This window comes from Protopterus annectens, chromosome 2.part0 (genome assembly GCF_019279795.1).
Source record: "Protopterus annectens isolate FY-2018-M chromosome 2.part0, PAN1.0, whole genome shotgun sequence".
NCBI classification, from domain to species: Eukaryota; Metazoa; Chordata; order Ceratodontiformes; family Protopteridae; genus Protopterus; species Protopterus annectens.
The window spans coordinates 1,795,402,750-1,795,426,011 of record NC_056728.1 but is presented as its reverse complement, the minus strand read 5'-3'; the positions used below and the strand labels follow the sequence as shown (position 1 = coordinate 1,795,426,011).

General features: G+C 41.0%; 1 protein-coding gene across 3 annotated transcripts in view; it reads right to left on the bottom strand.

Moving 5' to 3' along the window:
* Window positions 1-23,262, bottom strand: part of ATP13A2 (ATPase cation transporting 13A2) — a 2,158,003-nt gene that overhangs the window by 1,058,736 nt on the left and 1,076,005 nt on the right. For all 3 annotated transcript variants that reach the window (XM_044061825.1, XM_044061827.1, XM_044061826.1), the window contains exon 10: window positions 11,249-11,315. In XM_044061825.1, coding sequence (XP_043917760.1) covers window positions 11,249-11,315 — 67 coding nt within the window. The remainder of the gene's footprint in view (window positions 1-11,248; window positions 11,316-23,262) is intronic.

The window sequence follows — 23,262 nt, the reverse complement described above, 5'->3', positions numbered from 1 at the left end:
CAAAGGCCTGCAATTTATAGCAACTGTTTTGGTTGCAGCTGTATAATTCCTTAGCATACTACAAAGCAAGCTCTAAGACGCACATGAATGAGGGCCATTCAAGAAATAAAAGAAGTAGTCTTGTTACAGACAGTATACAAGATGACAGTGACTGACACTAATCCCATTATATGTCAATGGAAAGGGAACACACCACTACTTCCTTATGTCTAGCATGACTCATAAAAAGCAGACCTGAAATGGATTGTGGGAAAGAGAAAGGCTTGAAGAAAATAAGATCACATTGCTATGTCAAGCCCCATTGACAGCCATTTTGAGAAAACATATTAAAATTCTAAAAGAAGCAGTCAGAGTGATACTGAGATATTAAAATAACAGAAAACAAAGATAGTGAAAAAATAGATTTTTATTGTGCTTGTGCAGAAGCAGTTAATTCTTGTTAAAAAAATGCATGAGTATACAAAACCTGTTCAGTCTATTTTTTATTGAATTAAAGCAGTCATTAGAAATTGTGTGTGCCTGGCTGTGTGTTAGGGTGGACTGCAATTTGCTCATACATTATTATTGTTCAAAAAATGTACAATAATGTAAAACCTGTTGCTCTATTAACCTTTTCACTGAGTTACTGTAGTGTATGTGTGTGTGTGTGTGTGCGCGCGCGTGTGTGCGCGTGTGTATTTTTTGCCTGCCAGTGTATTGGGAGGTTTTCATTGTGCTCATACACACAATTATTTTTGTTCAGAAAATGCATGCTGATGCAACATTTGTTGTTCTAGTAACTTTTTAATTAAATTAGAGTAATACTTAACTGTCCTTGATTTGGGGTCTTTGTCTCCCCATTATTTTTGGCACTGTCTAGAAATCTTGAGCAAAGAAGCTGATAGTGTTATTACTTCTGAAGTTAGGCCCATGCCTAAGTGTTCCACCTGTTTTGCAGTCGGGTAGTGTACCAAGGACTTGAAATGCTGGCAATTGCTCACATTTATTAACACATAGGGAAAATAATTTCCTATCATTAATGCTGTTATATTGTGCATTCCATGGCCTTTCTTCTCTCTGTATTGACTATTTTTTTATTTTGTTTGCTACTTGTAAATGTTTTTCACCTAAGCAAATGATCAGTCTTGATCAGTGCACTGCTCAGTAAACAAATGAAAATAAATAAATACAAAATAAACTCTAAATATCCCCCTTCTTATTATAGCACTCTGTAACCAATTGTGTGTGTGTGTGTCTGCACGTGCATGTGCCTTTATGTAGGGAGGCCTTGTACACACAATTACTTACATGTTCCTATCGTTACTGGTAAAAGTGCACATATTAATGGAAAAATTGCACATCTCAGGCAATGTACGGTGGGTTAGGCTGAATGTTACTAGAGAGACAAATTTGTGTGAGCAACCTCCATGCTGTATTTCTTTTCTTAGAAATATGAAGTCTAATAGAAACTGAAGTTATTTTTGTCTCCTTTACCTCCCTTCCTTTAACATTTATTTTGTGTTTTGCAGATTTGTTAACACGTGTAGTTCCTCATTTTGAAAAGTACGTTATTGTATCTTGGATTGTTGGTCTGTGACTCATAAAACGTGTGGTTTTCTAACAAATCACAAAGGACTGTAGTCACTAAATGAGGGGGAATGCTAGATGGAGATGGAAACAACATACTCTCGTCACATACTCATTTTAAACTCTGGTTTACAGGACTAGCATGCATTTTTATGAAACATGTTGGGACATGTATTCTTTATAGGTTCATAGATGTGTAGTAGGCTAATGGCTCTGGAACCTTTACAAGCCTGGCCCATAGAAGTGCTCTGGCATTTTGCCACCCGACGTTAGTTCCCAGTGCCTCTATCAAATACAGCCACTGGAGTGATCCCCAGGGTGAACTTTCTATTTCCCATCCACTCACGATTTCTCTTGAAGAGGGACAGTGAGGTGCTCTTCTTGACATGCATGGGAAGTCTATTCCAGAGCATGGGCAGTCTCGGGGTTATGAACCTGTCCCTCCAGCATGTTCTGCTGATTGTGGTAATGAGGTTGCGGGCTTTTGAGCGTGTGGTGCGGGCTCTGGAGATTGTGGTGCGGAGGGCTTGGGAATTCTTTAGATGCAGCATTTCTAACAGAGCTGAGTCAGACATGGCTTTAAGTCAAGCAGAGATTGCTTCTAAGTAGATGATATGAGATAGAGAACAGTTGGAGTCTTTTGAGTCTGTCCATGTAGGACATGTGTTTAAGGCCTAGAATCCTCTTTGTGAGGTACTTTTGTGGCTTCTCCAGCTGTTGCAGGTGTCTAGTGAGGTACATGCCAAATGGGGCATTATACTCTATGACTGGTCTAATAAGGGAAGAGTAGAGAGAAATGATGACCTCTTTCTTTCTGGATGCAAAACCCGTGGTAGCCCCTTTGGCTACTGTTGAGTTTGAAACTGAGATGAAACTGTTTTTGTCTTTGCAGAATGTGTCTTGACCTTGTTTCACACCTTTGGTCAGCTCCATATAAAACTTGGTAAATCATCGTGGATTGCAGTCATTAAATAATATCTGACATTTGAGTCTTCAGACTTCGTATCTTTTAAAAGAATAAGAGCAGAATTTAAAATTATCACTGATTTTTGGCTTTCTCCCGATTCTTATGTTGAGGTATTATTTTCTGTCACAGACATATGAGGAATACACAAAATTATTACTGCTGATGGAGTCCATCAGTGGAAGAAGGTAACAAACTTTTGTCATTTGCTTAATTTAAACAATCTGGTTTTCCATGGCTACTGTACATTTGTGTGAAATAAGCTAGAATACTTGGGCTACTGTGCTGTTTGTGTGAAAAAAAAACTTGAAATACATTATGTCCACAACTACTTATTTTTAATTCAATCATTTATTTGAGATAAACACAATCGATAATGGTGCTATAATAATTGATGGATATGGGGACTATCTGTGGATCAGAATGGCAGACCATGGCAATCACAAAGTATAAAGTCATTAGTCTGTGCTCTTTTGTAAGCAAGATGGAATGTTTTACTGTGGCCATTTTTTTTTTTATTATACACTGACATTTGAGGTGCACGCAAACAAGTGGCTGTAACTGAAGAGTATGTACACTGGTGGTTATAACACATTGGATTGTCTTGAACCACAAAAGTAAATCCAAAATAAATGTGTATTTGTGTGTGGTCTGAAAAAAAAAAGGTGTGTGGATTGACCCATAGTGTGAAATCCTCCCAGGACACAAGCTGCACTCAATCTGCTACTGCTCAATATGGCTTGTAAGATAAATCGAAGCTATATTGAACTTCAAGGAACAGGTTACTGAACACTGTACTGAAGACAGGCACAGTGTAGCCCTGGAGCATAGTATAGAGAGCCAAAATGCTGAAGAGGTGGGCAGGCAAAGAATAATGGATGAGAAAGCACAGATACTGTGCAGGTCCTAGAAATACAGCTTTCTAGTCACTTCAAAAATAGCTACTACTCTCACAGGACAATGGACTGGAGCATATCCATGCAGTACTGCTCCTTTACAGGACTTAGACAAGCATAGAACAGGATCTATTTCATATGCTAAAGTTAGCTCCAGAATGGGTCTTGCAGTATAAGGGATAATACACGTTTGTCCTCAGGGATGGATGTTCTCTGCTGTGCTGTTCAGTCAGGACAGATCAGCAGCAATACAGGGAGAAAAGTCAAGGAAATCACTAACTGCAGATTCCCATGATAATAAAATAGTGATAAATATTTGGATAAAGTTTAAATGAATGCAACATATTTATGGATTGCTCATTTGTGGAATATGTAAGCTATCAAGCAAAATTATCTGAAAAGTGTACTGCTAAGGTTCCTTGTAAAAAGTCAGCCATTTCAGAGCTGATCAACTGCATCACAGAATGCAAATGGCTAAGACTTGGAATCTCACAATGACCATACTAAGAGATCATACAGCCTCAAGACAATGACATGCCCTGTTCCCTAAAGTTATGTCACTTAAGAATAAGTATACATAAACAAGACGTAATGGAGGAATGCTTTAATGTTTACATTTCCTTACTGCATAGCTTATGGTAACTACATGATTGTTTTTTTAGGGCTTACTCAAACTGTGTAAGTGCATTGTTTAATTTAGAAGGCAAATAAGAGCTTCTGTTGTTGTTTGTCTTTCGGCATTTTCCCGGTAAGGGGTTGCCACAGTGGAACTCCTGTCCGCTAATGATTGGCAGTAGATTTTTACGAAATGCCGAGGTGCCAGCTCGATGCCCAACCTTCAACAAAGGAATGCCCATTTATGCACGCATGTCTTTCGAACGCTACCCAACCGTGGGGAGGACATGCAGACTCCACACAGAAGGCGCTCCCAAGCCAAGCCGAGAATCGAACGGGAGAACCTCTTGCTGTGAGGTAACAACACTACCGCCGTACCACCGCAGAAACCACATAAATAAGAGCTTCTGTAAGTGAATTAAATGTGCAGGGAGTTGTATGAAGTTAATTTGGCCAGGATATAGGCACACCTACATTAACAGAAAAAAAAAACATCTTAACTTTCTGTATCTACATACATTACTCATTACATATGTTTTCTTTCTTTACAATTCCTCTCATTTTGTCCATTAAAACATAAAATGTATATCGGTCATTAAAAATTATACTCAAAGTGAAGTTGTCTCCATGAATACTATCTTCAGCAATCTTCACGCATAAATAATGAGGCTAGAATATTTTATTTTGACTATTAAATAAGCAGACAGGAAGTGTGGAAGTGTGGGATGGACTAAAATATACTTGCACAATTTTGAAACTAATCTACAGATTAGTTATTAATGTAGACATGCATATGTTCTAAGTGACAAGTGTTTAAAAAAATGTAAATTGTACATTGTCTCATTGCTCACGCACACACACGTCTTACAATATGCCAGTGTCAGCGCTGATACTGATCACATTTTGGGCATGCTTCCATACTTAATACTGTTAATATATTTTAAGCATTGAAATGCAATCCAAATTTCTAATTTAATCTAGGGCATATACTCCTGAGCCAGAATCTGAATTATAACGTTAGGCATATGAAAATCATAAGGTATTAAGGCTCAACAGTTTTAAAGTTAAGTTAGTTTAGTGCCACAGGCATATTGTAACGTGTGTGCTTGTGCATGTAAATCTATAAAATGAAACAACCATTTAAGTGTCAATAGACAAATTAGTTTGCAAATGGCAAATGACACACATAATTCAGTCTACTACTCTCATTATCCACGAGGGACAGTTATAGGATCATAGGTACATACTAGGGTAACAATCACCACAGCCTTTATAAACTCAGTTGTGCAATCCAACCCAATTTTGTCCCTTTGCACCACAGGCATTTATTAGGAGGGGCTATTTCTAGTTGGGAGAGTGGCCCAATGGTTAAGATGTTTTCCTTACAAACACAAGGTGCAGGGTTTGAGTCTCACAAGGGATAATAGGCTAGGCTTAAAATGGCTCACAAGGGCAGTTAGCTTAGTACTAATCTATGAACCTATGTCATCTAGGAAGTTTCTAGAGTTTATATAGGGGGAATATGTTAGACGGATGGGAGCCAGACCTGGGGTGAATTTCTAATTTTCCATCCATTAGTCAAGGTTATGCTTAAACAGGGTTAGTGATGGACTCTGCTTCACATGGATGGGGAGGCTATACTAGAGTATGGGATCCTCTGAGACACATCTGTCTCTCCAACATGTTTTATGTCAAGCAAAATTTAAATCTTTGGACCTAGTGGTTCTGATGTTGTTCATTCTGTTCATTCATTATATGCCAGGCACAGATCACCTCTTAGTAACCTGTAGGAGATGAGTATAGAGACAATCCATATGCGACAATGTGTTTATACCCTTGATTCTCTTGGTATGGAATGTCTGTGGCATTCTAACTGTTGCATATGTCTAGTCAGGTACATGCTGAAGGTGGCATTATACTTCATGATGGGTCTGATAAGGGTCAAATGAAGTGACACTGACTTCCTTGGACCTGGATGCCATGCCCTTAGTTACACGTTGGATGTAGAATGATTTTCTTACTACCTTGGCCACGTGTTGGTCAAGGGCCCGATTACTGTCTATATGTTTCCCAGATCCCTATCTACTGGGTCAACTGTTTGGGGTGTTTCATCAATAAAGTAATTAGCTTGAGTGGCAGTTTTCCCAAGAGGCACTACAATACATTTCTTGCCATTGAATTTTAATCTGTGACCATAGCACCAGTCACTTTGTCTGGGTTAGACCCTCTTATAAGACAGTTGTGTCATGGGGAAATCTAGAACAGCTCCCAATTTGCAGGCATCTGCGAACTTGGACAGCCAAAGGCCCTTGACATTAGCCTTCACCTGAGAGAAGCAGGTGCCAAATAGAAGCAATCCCAGCAAGGAGCCCTCAGATGACCTGCTGGTGGCCTGACTCAGTGGAGATTGTCTCACCAATCCTGACTTCTTGGGCCTGTGAGCCAGCTGTCAAATCTAGTCAGTTATGCAAGGGTTTATACCCAGTTCCATGAGTCTATTAACTACGACAGAGTGGGGTACTGCGCTGAATGACTTAGCCACATCCAGGTAGGAGGAAAGCATTGTTTTTCCCTCATCCATTGCTTTGGTGACCCTCTCAACGAAGTTCACCAGGTTTAGTAGACATGGCCTTCCATTGACAAAGCCATATTGGGTTGGATCCAATGCCTGAAGGTTGCCTATGCCTTTATCATTTCCATGATAATTCTTTCCATGGCTGCTCACATTAGACCAGACAAAGTAATCAATCTGCAGTTCCCAGGGATGGTTGATGGTCTACCCTTGTGAAGTGGGATAACTTTTGCAATCTTCCATTCTCATGGTACAAAGCTTATTTTGAGATTAGTTGAAAAGTGACTCAAGTGGTCTTTTAGGTCACGCTTCAAGCTATTTAGGAGGCATCTCAGGATACTGCTGGGGTGTACTGATTTTGTGTATGTGGGTTTAGCGAACTCCAGCATGACCTGTTCTCTATCAGTTTGGAGGGGTTACACTAGTAGGTATTTCAATGGGAAGGCGGCGGGGGGTAGGGGGTGAAGTATGAGTTGAATTTGTCAGCCAGCAAATTTGCTTTGTCACTGTGTTCACTGAAGGTGGCATCAATAGCCACCAGTTCAAAATACTGATGTGTGAGGCCTTTAAAGTTTGAGACAGCTGAAGAATGCCTTGTGGTCAACTTTAGCCTATGAGGCTATCTTGATCTCTTAATTGGTCTTACTGGACTTAAATTAACCCTCTAGGTTTCCTGTTTACTTTAATTAGAGAGCTCCTGTCATCACGGGAGTTGATCTTTCTGATATTAGACATGACTTTTTCCTTTTGTTATATATCCTATTAAGGTTAGGATTCTACCAGTGTGTTTTGGGCTTACTTTCAGTAGGTACAACAGCCTCTATACAGACATTTACATCTGTACAGGGTCTCTCTGAACAATTCCACATAGGTTGCTATGAACTTGGGTGGGTTGGGAGAGGCAATACATTTTGACAAACTATCTTTTAATGGGATGTAATTTGCTTTGGAATAGTTCCCAACTGTTACTCGGCTTCCTGGAGTAACTGAGTTTTGTTTTAAAGGGAACAGCTTTGTGATCCGATCTCACCAGTAAAGACATTATGCTGGGCAGTGCAGCATTCTCTCATATTGGCGAGTACCAGGTCCAGTATGTTTGAACCTCTGGTGTGTGTGCACTATCTGTTCAAGGGTATTTGTGTTAATAAAGTCCAGGAATTCTTCCACCTGCAAAGCATGAGGCAGTGTATGTTTCCCAATCTACAAAGGGATAGTTAAAGTCTCCCATGAATAGGGTATTTGGTTTAATGGGTAGTGTCTCCAGTAGATCTAGGTATGAACTATGGGATTGCAGGGACATATATGATGAACTACAGCTTGGAAATATATGGTATGGAACTCTGTCTATGGGGATTTGCAAGTGGATAAATTCCAGGACATTCTCCTGTTTAATCAATGTAGAGTTATGTTTGTTGCTAGCAACAACTTGTTTAGGCTCCTAGCACTGAGCAGCAACACTTTTAGATTTCTTTGGGTTTTATTGGCTATGTTGATAGGTTTGTCAATTTGGCATTACCTAAAAAAGGCTCTAATGAGGTTGATAAAGTTTTGGCCAATATTTGGAAGTCTAAGGGAGACCGGTGCAGACCACCTTTTGTAAAGCAACGTGGATTGTTAACCATCTCCTTCCATGCTGACAAATACTGACTCCCCCTGGGAAGACACCAGAAACTAAGCCAATCATTGAAGTCGATCATCTTTTTTTCATACTGTGGCATCATCCCTGGTGAAGACAGAATGCTGCTCAATCCCAGGCACACTCCTGGCTGAAACACATACAAAGAGATAAACAATGTCTCACTTCATACAGTCTAGTGAAGTATGTGTCAGGCCATTAACACCCACATGGACATGACAGAATCATACAGGTACCTGTGGTGTAATGATGCAAGTGCATGTATAACTCAGATCCTGGCTCTAGATAAGCAACCAACCGTTATCTCCTCCTTGTTCAGTCTGGTGAGTGGGACATCTGTGTGTCATACAATGGAGTCCCCTATGACAAGAGTCCTGGGTAATGCATTGGCTTGCCTTATGGACTTTGCTCTTGGGGCTCCACTGGGTGTAGGCATGTGTGTGGTGTTTGGTATTGCTTTTGGTGAAAGTTTTAGAGATTACTGAGGACAGGCATTGCCATTTACATACTTAGGATGTCACTGAGGTTTGGAAAGATTATGTTTTAGTGCCTTAGCATAAGTTGGTCTGTGTTTATGGTGTACACTGCCTGGTGGATGTAGTGTTGTGTGTGTGTGTTCTTGACTACCATGTTTGCATGTGAGACTTTTACCTCCAGTGAAATTGTGTATGTGCATCTCTTGCATACTGTGTTTGTTTCTTTAAGGATTAAATGGTTGTCTGTGAACATGAGACAATTGCTACATTGTCTCATGACGCCCGTATAACACACTGGCCACAGACACATTTGGAAATTGCATTTCCATGTTGTCCGAAACTCTATTTGAGTGGGCTACTGTAGGCCATGGACTGGGTTATACAGAGGTCTCCTTGGGTGATCTCTGGGGTTTGGCACTAGACAAGGTTTGATTGTGCTAAGATTTGATAGTAGTGTTATCTAATGTGCAAACCAGCTGATTTAAGCTTGTCTTTGTGCAATGGCTTTGTTTTAGCCACACTAAGTTACAGGTTTCAATTTACTTTCTGGGAGCGTGTGTCTGTACAGGGCACTGCTAACTTCTAGATGTAACACCACCAAAAAAGACTGCTTGTGAGTGTAACGCTACAATAAAACAGCAAATTTCCTTGAAAGGCAAATTCAAGTATTAGGGAACATTTAGAATTATTTAAAGGCAAAATCAACAAATACAAAAAAGCAGTAGCACTCAAACAATTAACTGAAATGCAAAACAATAAAATAAATCTCTTATCTGCCAAGGACGAAGCAGAATTAACTCACGACCCCCTTAGAGTGTGCCGAGGTTGCCAAGCAGATGAGAGTGCTGGGAAACGGAGCAGCAGACAATTTGTAGTAAGGGAGATTAACTCAAGTGCAATACTGGTTTGCTGGGTGGACACTTAGCATTATGGATATCATAAAAGCACATACATTAACTATAATGCAATTGTTCCTGATCTGTACTCCGACAGAAGTAATGAATATGTTTAAATAATAATTTATATGCTAATGATGTATACCACTAAGTCTGATCTACAACACTTTTCCTATTTCTATAACTTACTATATCTATATGCCCTCCCTCTAGATCACTACATCCCTCCTCTACTACTTTCTTCTTCTGCACCATCTCTTCCTCTGATCGGAGGCCCCTTGTACAAACACGTTTCACTATTTTTCTTACTCCTGCACTAGTTTCATCCTCAGATCTGAGGGCCCCTGCACATACACAATTTCTCCTTCTAGCCACTAATCTAATAATGCCATATTATGTTCAAATGATTACCTATAACCTTAATTAATTCACTGCATACCTCTTGGATTTATTATCATTGTTTTTTTCTTTTACAACCTTATTATTATATTTTTGTATATAGCTATACTTAATTCCATGGAGTACATTTTTTTTCTTATCCATTGCATTCATGACATTGTTTTGCTCTGTATTATTGTAAACTTGTCTCTACTTGCGCGTCTGTTTGGGGCTTTTCCCAGTTGGACCAGCCCGGTTAACAAATGCATAATAAAATAAAATAAAATAAATAAATAAATGTTTCTTGATTAACAACTCTGACAAGGCACCCTTCTGTGTTGTAGGACTTAAACACTGAAAGTTACAATCTGCAGATACCAAGAAACCATAAAGCAAGAGAGATTATATAGGAATAAAAATGAAAATAAACCAAAAACAGATGACAGGAATTTACAAGGAAATATAGTCAAAAAGCTCTGCACAACACACACTGCTTTATAGCTTTGCAGCCCTTATTTCCATGCAAAGTCAAATTACAGGGACAAGGCTCTAGACTATGACCCAAGCAACATAACCACCTTTACCACCTGCTGAGTGCACAGGAATGAATTGTCTGAGCCTGCTCACCTCTTTCAGTGTGAAGGGGAAAGCAGTTATGTCCAGAGGCACACAAGTGGCGCCAATATTAATGGTGGATACTTTGAGAAACATGCATGAGTTCCTGTCTGTAAAGAACAGTGATCTGTGGAAGTAACTTCCCAGCATCCCCATCACTACATATCCTACATATGAATGCCTACTGGGCATGTAAGGGGTGTTACGGCTTAAACAAGAATCCTAATTCCCTGCAAATGACAGCACCACTCCTGGCACCAGGCTACTGCCTCAATGGAAATGAATGGGAATGAATGAGTCCACAGGTTGTTCAGGGGTTGGGGGAGGCCTTATGAACAAGGAAGGAGAGAGGCCAAAATGACAAGGCAAGCCAGCCTGATGCTCTTTATATGTAAAACTGTTTCCTGCTATGATTGTGCAGGAGAAATCAGACAGAGAGATCTTGTGACGAGCAACGGCTTTCAAAAGTTCATCTGGATTTTACAAGAACAGACTAAGATGTTTAGGTCTGTTGCATCATGTCCTTGGAAAGCATTAGCACTGACTGCTTACAGATTACTACTCTCCAACATAATCTTCTACAATACACTTGGTAAGCAGAATGATGCATGCTCTTAAGGATTCTGCTACTTACCCCCAGTAGCTCTTCGCACCTTTACACTGACAGTCATCTTTACCATATTTCTCAAGGTTACGCTTTGCTGCAAAGAACAAACAGTTGGTAAAGATTCTATTTACAATGGTAGCATTAGTAAATGCAGCATGGGTCTTCAGGAATTTTTACATTTATGTTTTAGTAAGCTTTGGGTAAAAAACAGCAACAAGGTCATACTCATTAGAATACATAAATCAACATTTTAAGTTAGAAGGTTAACATAAACAGACTGGATTTCTAATATTACTGATAGCAAAATTAAGCATATACAGAACAAAGTTAACATGCAACCTTTCTTCAACACAGAACAACTACAATGATAGATATGTTCCAATCATACCTCAAAAAGTTTTACAAAAAACACATTCGTAGCATAGTTGCATTTAGAACTCCTGTAAATACGATGTGGCAGTGTATGAGACTTTTTAGGAAGACTGACAGCCTGCCCTCTCTCAAATAAACTGTCATATGGCTATTGACATAGATAACATCTACAATGGAAAGTATGACTTCCTACTTCTGTTTTCATTGCTAAGAAAACCATAAAAGCTCAAGAACAGACAAACAGACAAGAACAAATAAAAAAAAAAAGCTAGACGGGTTTTCTACTCTTACCAAACTGGTCCATTTGTTTGGATGGAATATAATCCTGGTATCCTTGGATGAAGCAAGAGCCCTACAGCACAGTCATTCCTGCTTGAGAATACCTACCAGACCTCCCTTCCCTGGCAATAACTGGGTGGTCAGAAGCAGGTCAGTTTGCTTGAGTGAGGGTAGCCTACCCCTGCCCTTAGTAAGCACCCTCCCTCAGCAGCAACTCTGAGTCTGACATTGCTGCCTCTGAAGGGGAAAAATACCACTACATGATTATTTATTTAGTTGATGATTCTTTCTCGGCTGCACAGTGCAAATGCAATAATGGCAGCATAGGCTTAGCTGGCTCAGAACTTGGTGCGCTAACCAGGTGTCATCCTCCCTGCTGCCATGATGAGCAGGCAAGCGGTGGCCCACTCACTCTCATCCATCCTAGCCAGTTCCCACAAGCATACAAGCCACTAACAAAACTCAGGTCACTTGCAGCACAGTCTGAACTTTCTCCTTGTACACCTCAAACCTAGATCAAACAGTCTAGGGTTTTAATACATTTGTAGATTTGTATAAAGTAAAGTGAGTGCCCCAGTCTTAGTACAGTGAAACTCTGCGGCATTGCAGGGAAGAATGAATATGAATTACAGCATATACTGAAACACAAACACACTATTAGCGTCACAAGTGTACATCACAAAACAGAAGATACAGAAACTAGCAGACACCATATTAGTTGATTTTTGGAAAGGATCTTCCTTAATGAGCCCTATTGTTAGTTTAACCTTTCAAATAATCAGCATTTGCAACCACTTTTCTCAAAGCTTCTAAGTCAGAGGGCAAATGAAAAATGAGCTCAGGATGTAATGCAGTGATTCCCTAAGCAAATTTACTCTCCCCCTGCCACTACTAATCATCCTCTTGCAAAACAGCAAGAAATATTTGGTAGCCCCATTGTTAACAGGCTATATGGGTGTTTAGCTTGTTTGATCTGCTTTTAAGCAAACCTAGTTTTTCACTCTCATTCCATCAAACTGGTATGAATCTCACAGTGTTAACTTATCTGGGGGTATGCAACACTGAAGTAAATTAAATTAAAGAGTGCAAGAGACAAATACCCCTTACACACAGGATGTGGGAAACTTGTCCTCCATTTCACTCAGGGCTTCAGATTCTAACCTGCTGAATGGAATAAGCTCAATTGATACGTATTCACATTAAAGCAAATCAGATTTCCAACTACAAGCATCACACACACGTATGTATTTACCTCACTTACTGGGGAAATCAAATAATCAGAGCCAGTTAGAGGGACTGCTTACAGGGGACAATAGGAGACTTCTATAACAAGAAGGTCTCTCTTCAAACAGCAAGGGATACTGTAAGAAGCTGCTATACCTAAAATCAAACACCCAACATGACAAGTCCCATGACTAGGTAGAAGCTACCCTCTCCTGCGACAAAAGCAGTTCAGGCTACCCAGGGAAATGTACTGCTTCTATGCCTAAGTTGGCAAGCCCAAGGGATGCTAGTCTTCCATCAGAGACGATCCAAGTGGCTTGGATCCCCCCACGGCTATGTGGAACTGCAGAGGCTGTTACTGCAGTCTCTTGAGGGGAAGTGTGTGCAGACATGCTGTATTCCCCTTGCTTTACTGGTGCTAGGCACTGTGACTGATCATGCTCAGCTGGCTTGGTCTCCAATGAACACCTAGTGCTCTCACTATGTGTTACCCTATGCGGCTTATCCAGGTTGCCTCTTTACCCCCCAAGAATGGGCAAATTAGCAGTGGCTACTCACTCCTATTCTCTCCAGCCAACTTATACAAATACTCAAGATGATAATCATACTCAGTTCGCCTATGTCATAGTCAAGACTATCTCTATGCCACGGAGCTGGCATATGACTGGGATGTACAGTAAACAATAAAACTACCAGGGTGCAAACAGCCAGAAGACCACACCAGGGCTTGGAAGAAGGCCAAGTAATGGGGAATGCCTGTCACATGATCACCCTTCAAGACTACACAGACAGAAGATGCGGAGGAAAAAGTCATCATGACCTAACACGATCCAGTGACTAAGCATGCAAGCATTGGAGGGTGGGGTAGATCAGGCAAACACTAAAGGCTCCCTTCTATTCCTAGGCAGGGTCAAAACAGTAGACTACTCAGTGGCGCAAAGAGCCCAAATACTCACATAATGAGAGGAAAAGACAACTGAAGACTCCCTAATCTCAATACCAGATGAAAAACATCCAGTGACCAACCCTTTGCACACCTACTTCAGGGACGACCAAGAGAAGGATGCAATGCTTTTACAACAGGCAGAACTTTTGCAATATAATCTCAGCTGAGTACAACACTCTACCTAAACAAATAAAAAAAATAATAATGACTATGTTGAAAATTGAAAGAATTCCCTAACGATAACTGCACAACCTACAACAGTACAGGGCAATATCTCACCTCAAAGTTATAACATAACACCCAACCCTATGATTTTGCTTATTTCGTAATTTAACATTTGTTACAATTCTTGCCTTACAAGATTAATGGAAATAAATATTAATAGTGCTGAAACATTCAATCTTACACAACTAATAAAGAAAATAGTACACTTCAGTTTCTTACCTCACAGTTTGTTACTATAACTGCCTACTCACTAATTATGTCTTTTACTTTGCATACCGTCTCCCTTTTCATTGCTACATTTTTATGTCATTTATTGTTATATCTGTCTGATTCTGACCCAGGTCATAAGTGCAACAAGTTTCCAGGACCAGCTAATTTGACCTGGTTAACACATGTAAAATAAGTATACAAGACTCCCATCATGTTACTTGATTTCCAGCCATAAAGAAGCAGAAAATGACTTTGACAAGGGTCGCATACCATCTTTTCAAAGATAAACAGATGAGCCCCTTCCCAAGGTGGGAGAAGTTTATTACTCTACACACCTCCAAACAAGCCCAAAGAACAAAGATACCCAGACAAGATAACATCAACTTGAATGCAGATCACTACAAAATGGTCTCCTCTACCTTCTTCTTCTTTCGGCTTTTTCCCAGTTAGGGGGTCACCACAGCGAATCACCTGTCTGCTCATGATTGGCAGTGGAGTTTTACAGTGTCGAGTTGTCAGCCCGGTGCCCAACCTTCCACAGAAGGCACATGCACGCACTCACGGCAAGGGCCAATTTAGAGTGTCCAATCTACCTACAGCATGTCTTTGAGATGTGGGAGGAAACCTGAGCACCCGGAAAAAAAACATGTGACTACAGGTAGGATATGCAGACTCTGCACAGAAGGCACCCCAGCCGAGGATCGAACCAGACAGCCTCTTGCTGTGAGGCGGCAACGCTAACAGCTGCACCACCGTGGATGCCCTTCTTGGTCTCCTCTACTGTTGCTGTATCTTTGGGCTTTTCCTGGTTAGGGGTCACCACAGCGGAACTCCGGTCCGCTAATGATTGGCAGTAGATTTTTACGTACCGACTTGCCAGGCCTGATGCACAACCTTCAACGGAGGTACACCCATTCACGCATGTCTCCACACAGAAGAGAATCGAACTGGACGTCTTACTGTGAGGCGACAACGCTACCGCAGCACCACGAATAAGCAAGAGAACTTTAGAAAGAGACAGTGTTCTTCTCAAGAGGATGGGATTGCCTGAACAGGTGGTCTTCAATCCTACTCTGACCAGTGAAGTGAACTTAAACCCAGAAACACACATTTGGTACCTTTTAAATGCTCACAGCAAACTGACAGAGGAGGTGTAATTACTCCTCTGCCCAAATAGAGAACTGCCGCCACCTAAATTCAAGCAGAAGGTTTCCAAGAAACTACCACCTCTCCAACAAGATTCTGACAGATGACAAGATCCAGGAAAATAACCTCCTAGAAACAGAAAGCATTCACCTCAAGAATGCCAATTTCCTGGAGACAATCATAGTATGGCTTTTGCAGCTTAACTTCTTAAGAGGAATGTTTTCATCACACTATCCACCACAGGTACAGTTTTGTGACTCTCTCATTATAGTGTCCACTACAGACAAAATACAGTGACCCAGTTGGGACAGAACTAGCACAGCTGTAGAAAAATCAAACATACACTTCCTAAACTCTAGACTCAGGGACAGTCTCAAATATTCTAATAAAGCACCCCATAAGACAGGACAAAGGCGCAACAGTGTGTTCAACCAAGACCACCACAGAAATAGAACATTCTTCCAAATCATCCTGTCTGCCAACTGGAAGGAAGCAGGCTCTGTCCTCCACGCACCTTGCATGTCTGTTAAGTACAAGCCTTGGAGTCTTTTGACAGAATCCCACTCTAGTCAGCTGGGGGAAATCATGAAAGGTAATATCCCTTTGTAGACCTGAAGCAGCATATGAGTGCCTCCTGGTTTTCCATGACAGTGTTCATGATGGATAGTTTTAGAGGATGGTCAAAAAGCCTTGCAACAGGTCCTAGGTACAACCCAGTCTCAAGACCAAGCACGTCACATACTCCACAAGGCTTCTCTTGAAGAAACAGTCAGGGAAGAAGACTAGATATGGGGTTCCGTATCCTCCCAAAACTCTAGCCAGTATCACATTATGATCCGTACACCTGTGGGACGGTTATGAGTGGGGTGTATATCTTAGCATAGCAAACTTGAACAAAAATTATGAATCATCTGATCAAATTTGTATTTCACCCGGACCAAATTTCTATAAGCTTTTCAGTGTACTGAATGAATTTGTGCTGGTCTTTGCGATACTTTCTATAATGTAATTTAAATATCTGTAACTATAATTAAAATTGTGATCACTGTACCCTTGGTTGGTGACTGAAAAGGGTCAGTAGACAAGCTCACTTACATGGTTATCAAATAGCAATAAACTAAAGAGATCACGGAGATGAGTCCTGTGCTTTGGTATCAAACTGGAACCTCCATTAGGTAAACAGTTGCCCTTAGCACCCATGAGACAAACAGATTTTTCAGTCTTGCTCCTGGACTGTAAACTCTAGGACGTGCTTACTCTGTGGCTCAGATAAACTAGCCGGGGGGGGGGGGGACATCATCTGGACTAGGGGAGCTCTAGGAGATGAATCCTCAATCTGTAGGACTCTTTCTTATCTGTTTCTGGACTTGAGGCCACTCCCAACAAGTAGGGATAAACTAGCCTGGCTCCAAGGCACACAGGGATGAAGCTTAAATTACAACCCAGGTGACTAGGGTTGAATTAATGGTCACAGCCCTGGAGGAGCAAGGCAGAGAGCAAGAGGACAAAAGGATCATGCCCTGTTTGCCTCTTTCGCTCTCTGGTGTAATGATTGTTGTACTTGCTCAAGAAGCACAAGTGGATGGTTCAGTTTCTCCAGAGGAGACTACAGAAATTACCTTCTGTGCTTCAAGGTTGGTAGGGAGGGTGGCTTGCTGCCACATATACTTTATAGAAGTGAGGAACTACCTGGCAAAGACCATTCTCTTCCTGTACCTCCTTCTTCAGTGTAACTGAGCATGTGCTGGGAAGTAGGGCTGAAAACAAGAAGAAAAAAAAAAACACATATGAACCATTGTTGATGGTTGCCGTAATGTTGGCCTCTCCTAACTGATCTTCATCTCAATGATGGGAATTGAATGGGCCAGGAAGTGGGGGTAATATGTGCAAAAAAGTACTTGGGATAAGATAATCGAATGGGAGAAAGGTGGTACAAAGTTTCTGTGATGTACTCAAAGGAAGGCAGAGGGGTGCACCTTTCTTAAGCCTCAGGTGCTCCAAAGAAATAGACAAGCACAGTGGAATCAGCCTCATTTTAATAAGAGGTGAACTACACCCCCTTGAAAGGACTAGAGGATCATGGAAAACATCAACTTCAGGAATGGCAAAGCCTGAGCTCACCTTCCTAGAGAAGTCTTGCTGTCTAAACTAACTACTCAAGTGTCAAGACAGAACCTTTCACCAGTTCTATAAGGAACCTCTTCTGCCATTACCTTTAAATTTATACTTTTTCTGCATCTAGAACAAACTGCACAGGTGAACTTAGGAATTTTTAAAGAAAATACCAAGATCAGAAGTGTGTGAGTGGAAAAGTAGCAGCATGTGGAGACTAGTACATTTACACAGTCAATACATTACATCATGTCATGAATCACCACAGGACCATATTCATCCCCATGAAGTTTCTGGTGGGTCTTCCTTTTCAGCTTTGAAACCACTGCAGATTCTTATCATGTACACTTCACTTACAGGTAGAAAAGCTTTCCCACGTTCCTACTTTGTGCATGGAAATACAGTTTCCCTGAAGAGAGATCTCTACATCAAGTAGCTACATTTAACAGCAATCGTCCTAGCTGTAGGATATTCCCTCTTCTAGAGCTGCAGATTTGATAAATGTGCCTAATCAGAGTCTTCTAGATACAAGACACTTAAGAGACCAATGTACATGCCACTCAGAATGAGGACCTCTCCCACTTTTGCTCAGTTCAACATGGAAAGGGAGGGGTAGTGAGGAGTTGCATTCTGTTCAAGGCATGTGAGATTCTGACTTGCATTTCTGTCATTTCACAATGACTTCATGTCTCATCCCAAAGTTCAGAGAATAAAGAGTTCATTATCATCACTCACTGGCATCTGAAAAAAGAACACTCTAAAGCCCTACCAATACACGAAATGCTCCCAGATCAAGGGTTAAATGACAGCTCAACTCAGACCTGACAGTTGATGCAGATATATCTTCTTCCTGCTGGACTTATCTGTTGGGGTCCTGAAGGATAGTGAAGCTACAAGGAAACATTTCACTTGGCAAGAATCCTACCCATCTTTTTTTGTTTTTTGTTTTTAATAGGAATCCACCACCCCTGTGCTCCCCTGAAGAACTGCATTCATCTATGAAACAATAACCAAGGCTGATACGCTTGTCCATACACTGAGTCAAATAACTCAGTAGCACTGAAGTCAGAATACTGGAAAATGTTACTCCTGGTGACCAGCACCGCTGCATACAGGATCACAGAGTTTTAAACATATGTAGGGAACTTCGGTGCCCACAAGTCTAATCCACACTTCCTTCTTAAAGTGATTTTAGAATTGTGTCTTAACCAGACATCCATCTTCTGCTTTTCTTTGCGTTCTTTCTGCAGGGGAACTAGAGGAGGGGAACATTCCACCTTGGATGTGCATGGGTAATGCATGTTTACTCACGAGTGCAAGACTTTAGAATGATGGATCAGTTGTTCATCTCCTTTGTAGTAGGGAGGGAACAGCCAGCTGAACAATTCCTAGAAGACTGACAACTACATTGCTTTTTGCCATCAGGTGGCTAACAAACAACTTACTGGAGAAGTTACAGTCAAAACATACTACTTTCTAGTGTCTTGACTGACAAATGTCTCCAATGCACACCTCTGTGTTGTGGCTTTCGGTTTTTGGTACATATATTCACTAAATATTGACACAGATGCTACTCTGGAGTTGGGCCACATCTGGAAAATCACCATCTCAGTACTCAAATGTCAGCTCTGTACTTGTGTGAACCTCCAGCTCCTTTCACTTTGTTGGTTTCCACTTGTGTTTAAAACCCAACCAATGATCAAAATGTAGGATTCCTTGATATAACAAATACATTCATCATTTCAGCTAATTCGGGATACAACCCTTCTGAAAATGCTCACTGTCCTCCTGCGAAGGATATCTCTTAAGCCCGCCTTGGCTGTTGGAATTTTTTACAAGTTAGTTAAGTATACACTCATAATTATTTGCTCAATGATGCTAAATTTAACTAATTTATTTCTTCTTGGTTTGTAGGAAGGTGTTCACTAGTGACATGGGGTAAAGTGGTGGGCTGAGAGGATGCACGCACTTACACAAGTCAGGAGTCCTATCATGGCATTCAGATATCCCACATCTTACAAAACATTGCCAAATTGTAACTGGTGAAGATAAAGTAGAAGATCCACCAAGAAAGGTCCTCGTGGAGATCAACTGATAAGTTAAGAGCATATCGTATACTTAACTGACTAAACGTGCATCTGTGAGACTTGACTGAAAATGTCAATTCTGATCAGTCCACCTATCTACAATAAAGTGTATAGAGTCCAGTCAAGCCACACCTTAGGGAATTCCTCTCAAATGGCCGACATTTTCTACCCTTCATTCTTTCATTTTATTACACAAAACACATGCATTACAAATCTTTGTCTTTCACAGCACATACAAAGGCTACCTTTATAAATTAATTTAGGATTTTGCTGAAGTAAACTTGTCACAGCAATACATAAGTGTGATAACTCATGGAAGTGTTTTCAGATGTTTAATATTTCTCAAATTTAAATGACAGAATTTAAATACATACATACAAATATTTCAAGCACGGGCATTAATGCCCTTCTAGCTTGCCAATATACCAAAACACTTGTTCCCATAACAAGTATCCAGGCTGTTCTTAAAAATAACTAAACTAGTACTTGCTTTAATGTAATTTGAGAGTCTGTTCTAAGCATCAGCTACTCTGTCAGAGAACCAATTAGTACACTTCTCATTCCTATAGAATCTTCTACATGGGTTGTCTGAAAATTCTTTAATACTTTTTGATAACCCCAAACATTCCCTGAAGTCATTGTCTCTAAATGCCCTATATACCTGAATAAGATCTCCTCTTAGATATCTGTATGAAAAACTGTACAAGTTCAGATATTTTACTCTTTCATAATAAAGTACAGTTTTGTACCTACCATAAATGTAGATGTTCGAGGATCCCCATTGCTGCAGTCCTTACTATTGGGTATAGTCCGCGTCCAGTCGGCCCGAATACCAGAGTTTAAGGCTGACGTCGGTCAGAGCGCATTAGACTGACGTCAGTACGTCAGGGTACTAATGCGCATGACCGACGTCATATCCTCAGTCTTTTCTTGCCCCAGATGTCAGAAGACCCTAAAAAGACAAGGCCCAAAATACCTGCACCAAAAATATGTACAATATATACAAGAGTATATACAAAAATATAAGCATGTAACCTCACCTACACAACCACCCCTAAACACAGAGGGGAAGGAGGGAGGGTAAATTGGACTGCAGCAATGGGGATCCTCGAACATCTACATTTATGGTAGGTACAAAACTGTACTATGTTCTTCGTTCCCCATTGCTGCAGTCCTTACTATTGGGTAGAATCCCAAAGCAGAGGTAAGGGAGGCTGGCAAATCATAAAGAAGCAGGAGCTGACAACATGCCTTGCAAAACAGCTGTGGCAAAACCAGCCCTAGACTTAGAGTAGATAGGAAGGTGATAATGCTTAGAGAAAGTATGCACTGAACTCCAAGTAGCTGCTTCCAAAATATCCTTAGTTGCCACCCCTTAGAAATGCTGTTGAAGTGGCAGTAGCCCTAGTGGAATGAGGCCTAATCCCAGCTGGAATCTCCTTGCCATGATGGGAATAACAAAATGCAATGCAAAAGCCAATCCACCTAGAAATAGTTTGTTTTGACACAGGCTTGCCCTGTGAACTCAAAGCAAAAGAAACAAACAACTGCTGAGACTGCCTGAAATCCTTAGTCCTGCTTAAATAATAACGCAATTGCCTGTGTACATCTAAAGTGTGCAAAATCTTTTCCCCTTTATTTTGGGGGTCTGCATAAAAAGTAGGCAAATGAATAGTTTGGTTTAAAGCCACACTAGAAACCACCTTAGGCATAAAGGAAGGATTAGTACGTAATGATACCCTATCCTTATGGAAAATTAAAAATGGCTCTACTGCCATAAGGGCCTGCAACTCAGACACCCTTCTTGCAGAAGTAATAGCCAACAGAAAAGCAGTCTTCCATGACAAGTATTTCAATTCAGCAGTAGCCGAGGCTCAAAAGGTTGTAGAGTAAGTTTTTCCAACACAAAATTGAGATCCCAAGCAGGAGTAGGAGCTCTACGTGGGGGTCTTATATTCTTTGCCCTCTAAGAAACTGCTTGAACAAAGGATGCGAAAACAATGGTGGGTCACAATCATAGTGAGCTGAAATTGCTGCAGCATGAATCTTAATGGAAGAGAAGGACAAACCTTTGTCCAATAACTCAGTAAGATATTGAAGAGCCACACTCAAATTAGGCTCAGAAACCTGCAAATTCTTTGCTGTACTCCAAAATAAAAATCTCTTCCATTTTTCTGCGTACACTTTCCTTGTACTAGGTCTTCTAGCTTCCATAATCACATTTAAAACTTGTTGAGGAAGTTGAGACCTGCTGTGTTTCAACACAGAATATGCCAGGCTGTTAGATGAAGAGAGTGAAGCTGGACATTGAGCAGATGACCATCCTTCTGAGATAACAGATGAGGAATCAGAGGTAAAGGCCATGGAGGCTTCCTTACCAGACTCCGTAGTAGTGGGTACCAGTGTTGCCGAGGCCAATCTGGAGCTATCAAAATCATCCTTGGCCTGTCTTGTCTGACCTTTAATAGTACCTTTGGAAGGAGAGGCAGAGGAGGAAAGGCATACACATGAAGGTTTTTCCAACTGAAAGACAGAGCATCCACTTTCCAAGCTGTGTGATGAAACCCCTTTGTGCAATACTGTGGCAGCTGGTGGTTTAGTGGAGAAGCGAACAGATCTATGTCTGGAGTTCCCCATGACACTGTCAATTTTTGAAATACATGAAGATCCAGTTTCCACTCGTGGGGATCCATGATTTGTCTGCTTAACACATCTGCTAAGGAGTTCTGTGCTGCCGGCAGAAACCTTGCGTGAAGAGTTAGTTGCAAGCTTAGCGCAGTCTCCCATAAAATCATTGCTTGCCTGCATAGAGGATAAGAATGTGTTCCCCTTGCTTGTTGATGTACCACATGACAGTTGTGTTGTCTGTTAGAATCAACACCTGCCCTGGAAGAAGTAACTCCTTGAAAGCCATTAATGCAAACTGGACTGCTAACATCTCCTTCATGTTGATATGTAGATGCTGTAGTCTGGCAGGCCACTTGTCTTGTATCCACTTTCCATTTAGATGAGCTCCCCAAGCAATGTCCGAGGCATCTGTCGTTAAAATCTGACTCGCCTCTGGTCGGGTCACAGAGAGTCCCTTGTTTAGGTGACATTCCTGAGCCCACCACAAAAATTCTTTTGAAGGCAAGGTATTATTTGAATGACAGTGTCCAAATCCTGGCAGTGCTGTGTCCATACATTTTGAGATACCATTGTAGCTTCCTCATATGCAGTTTGGCATTGGGAAGCACCAGAATACAAGATGCCATGAACCCTAATGCTTGAAGGACTGTCCTTGCAGTCAGCACGGACTGATGAGATAGTTGATGGAAGTAAAGTGATAGACTCTTTTGTTTGTCCGGGGTTAAAAAGGCCATCTGGGCTGCTGTATTCAGTCTCACACCCAGAAAGCACATGTCTTGAGAGGGTACTAGACTGGACTTTATTTCGTTCAC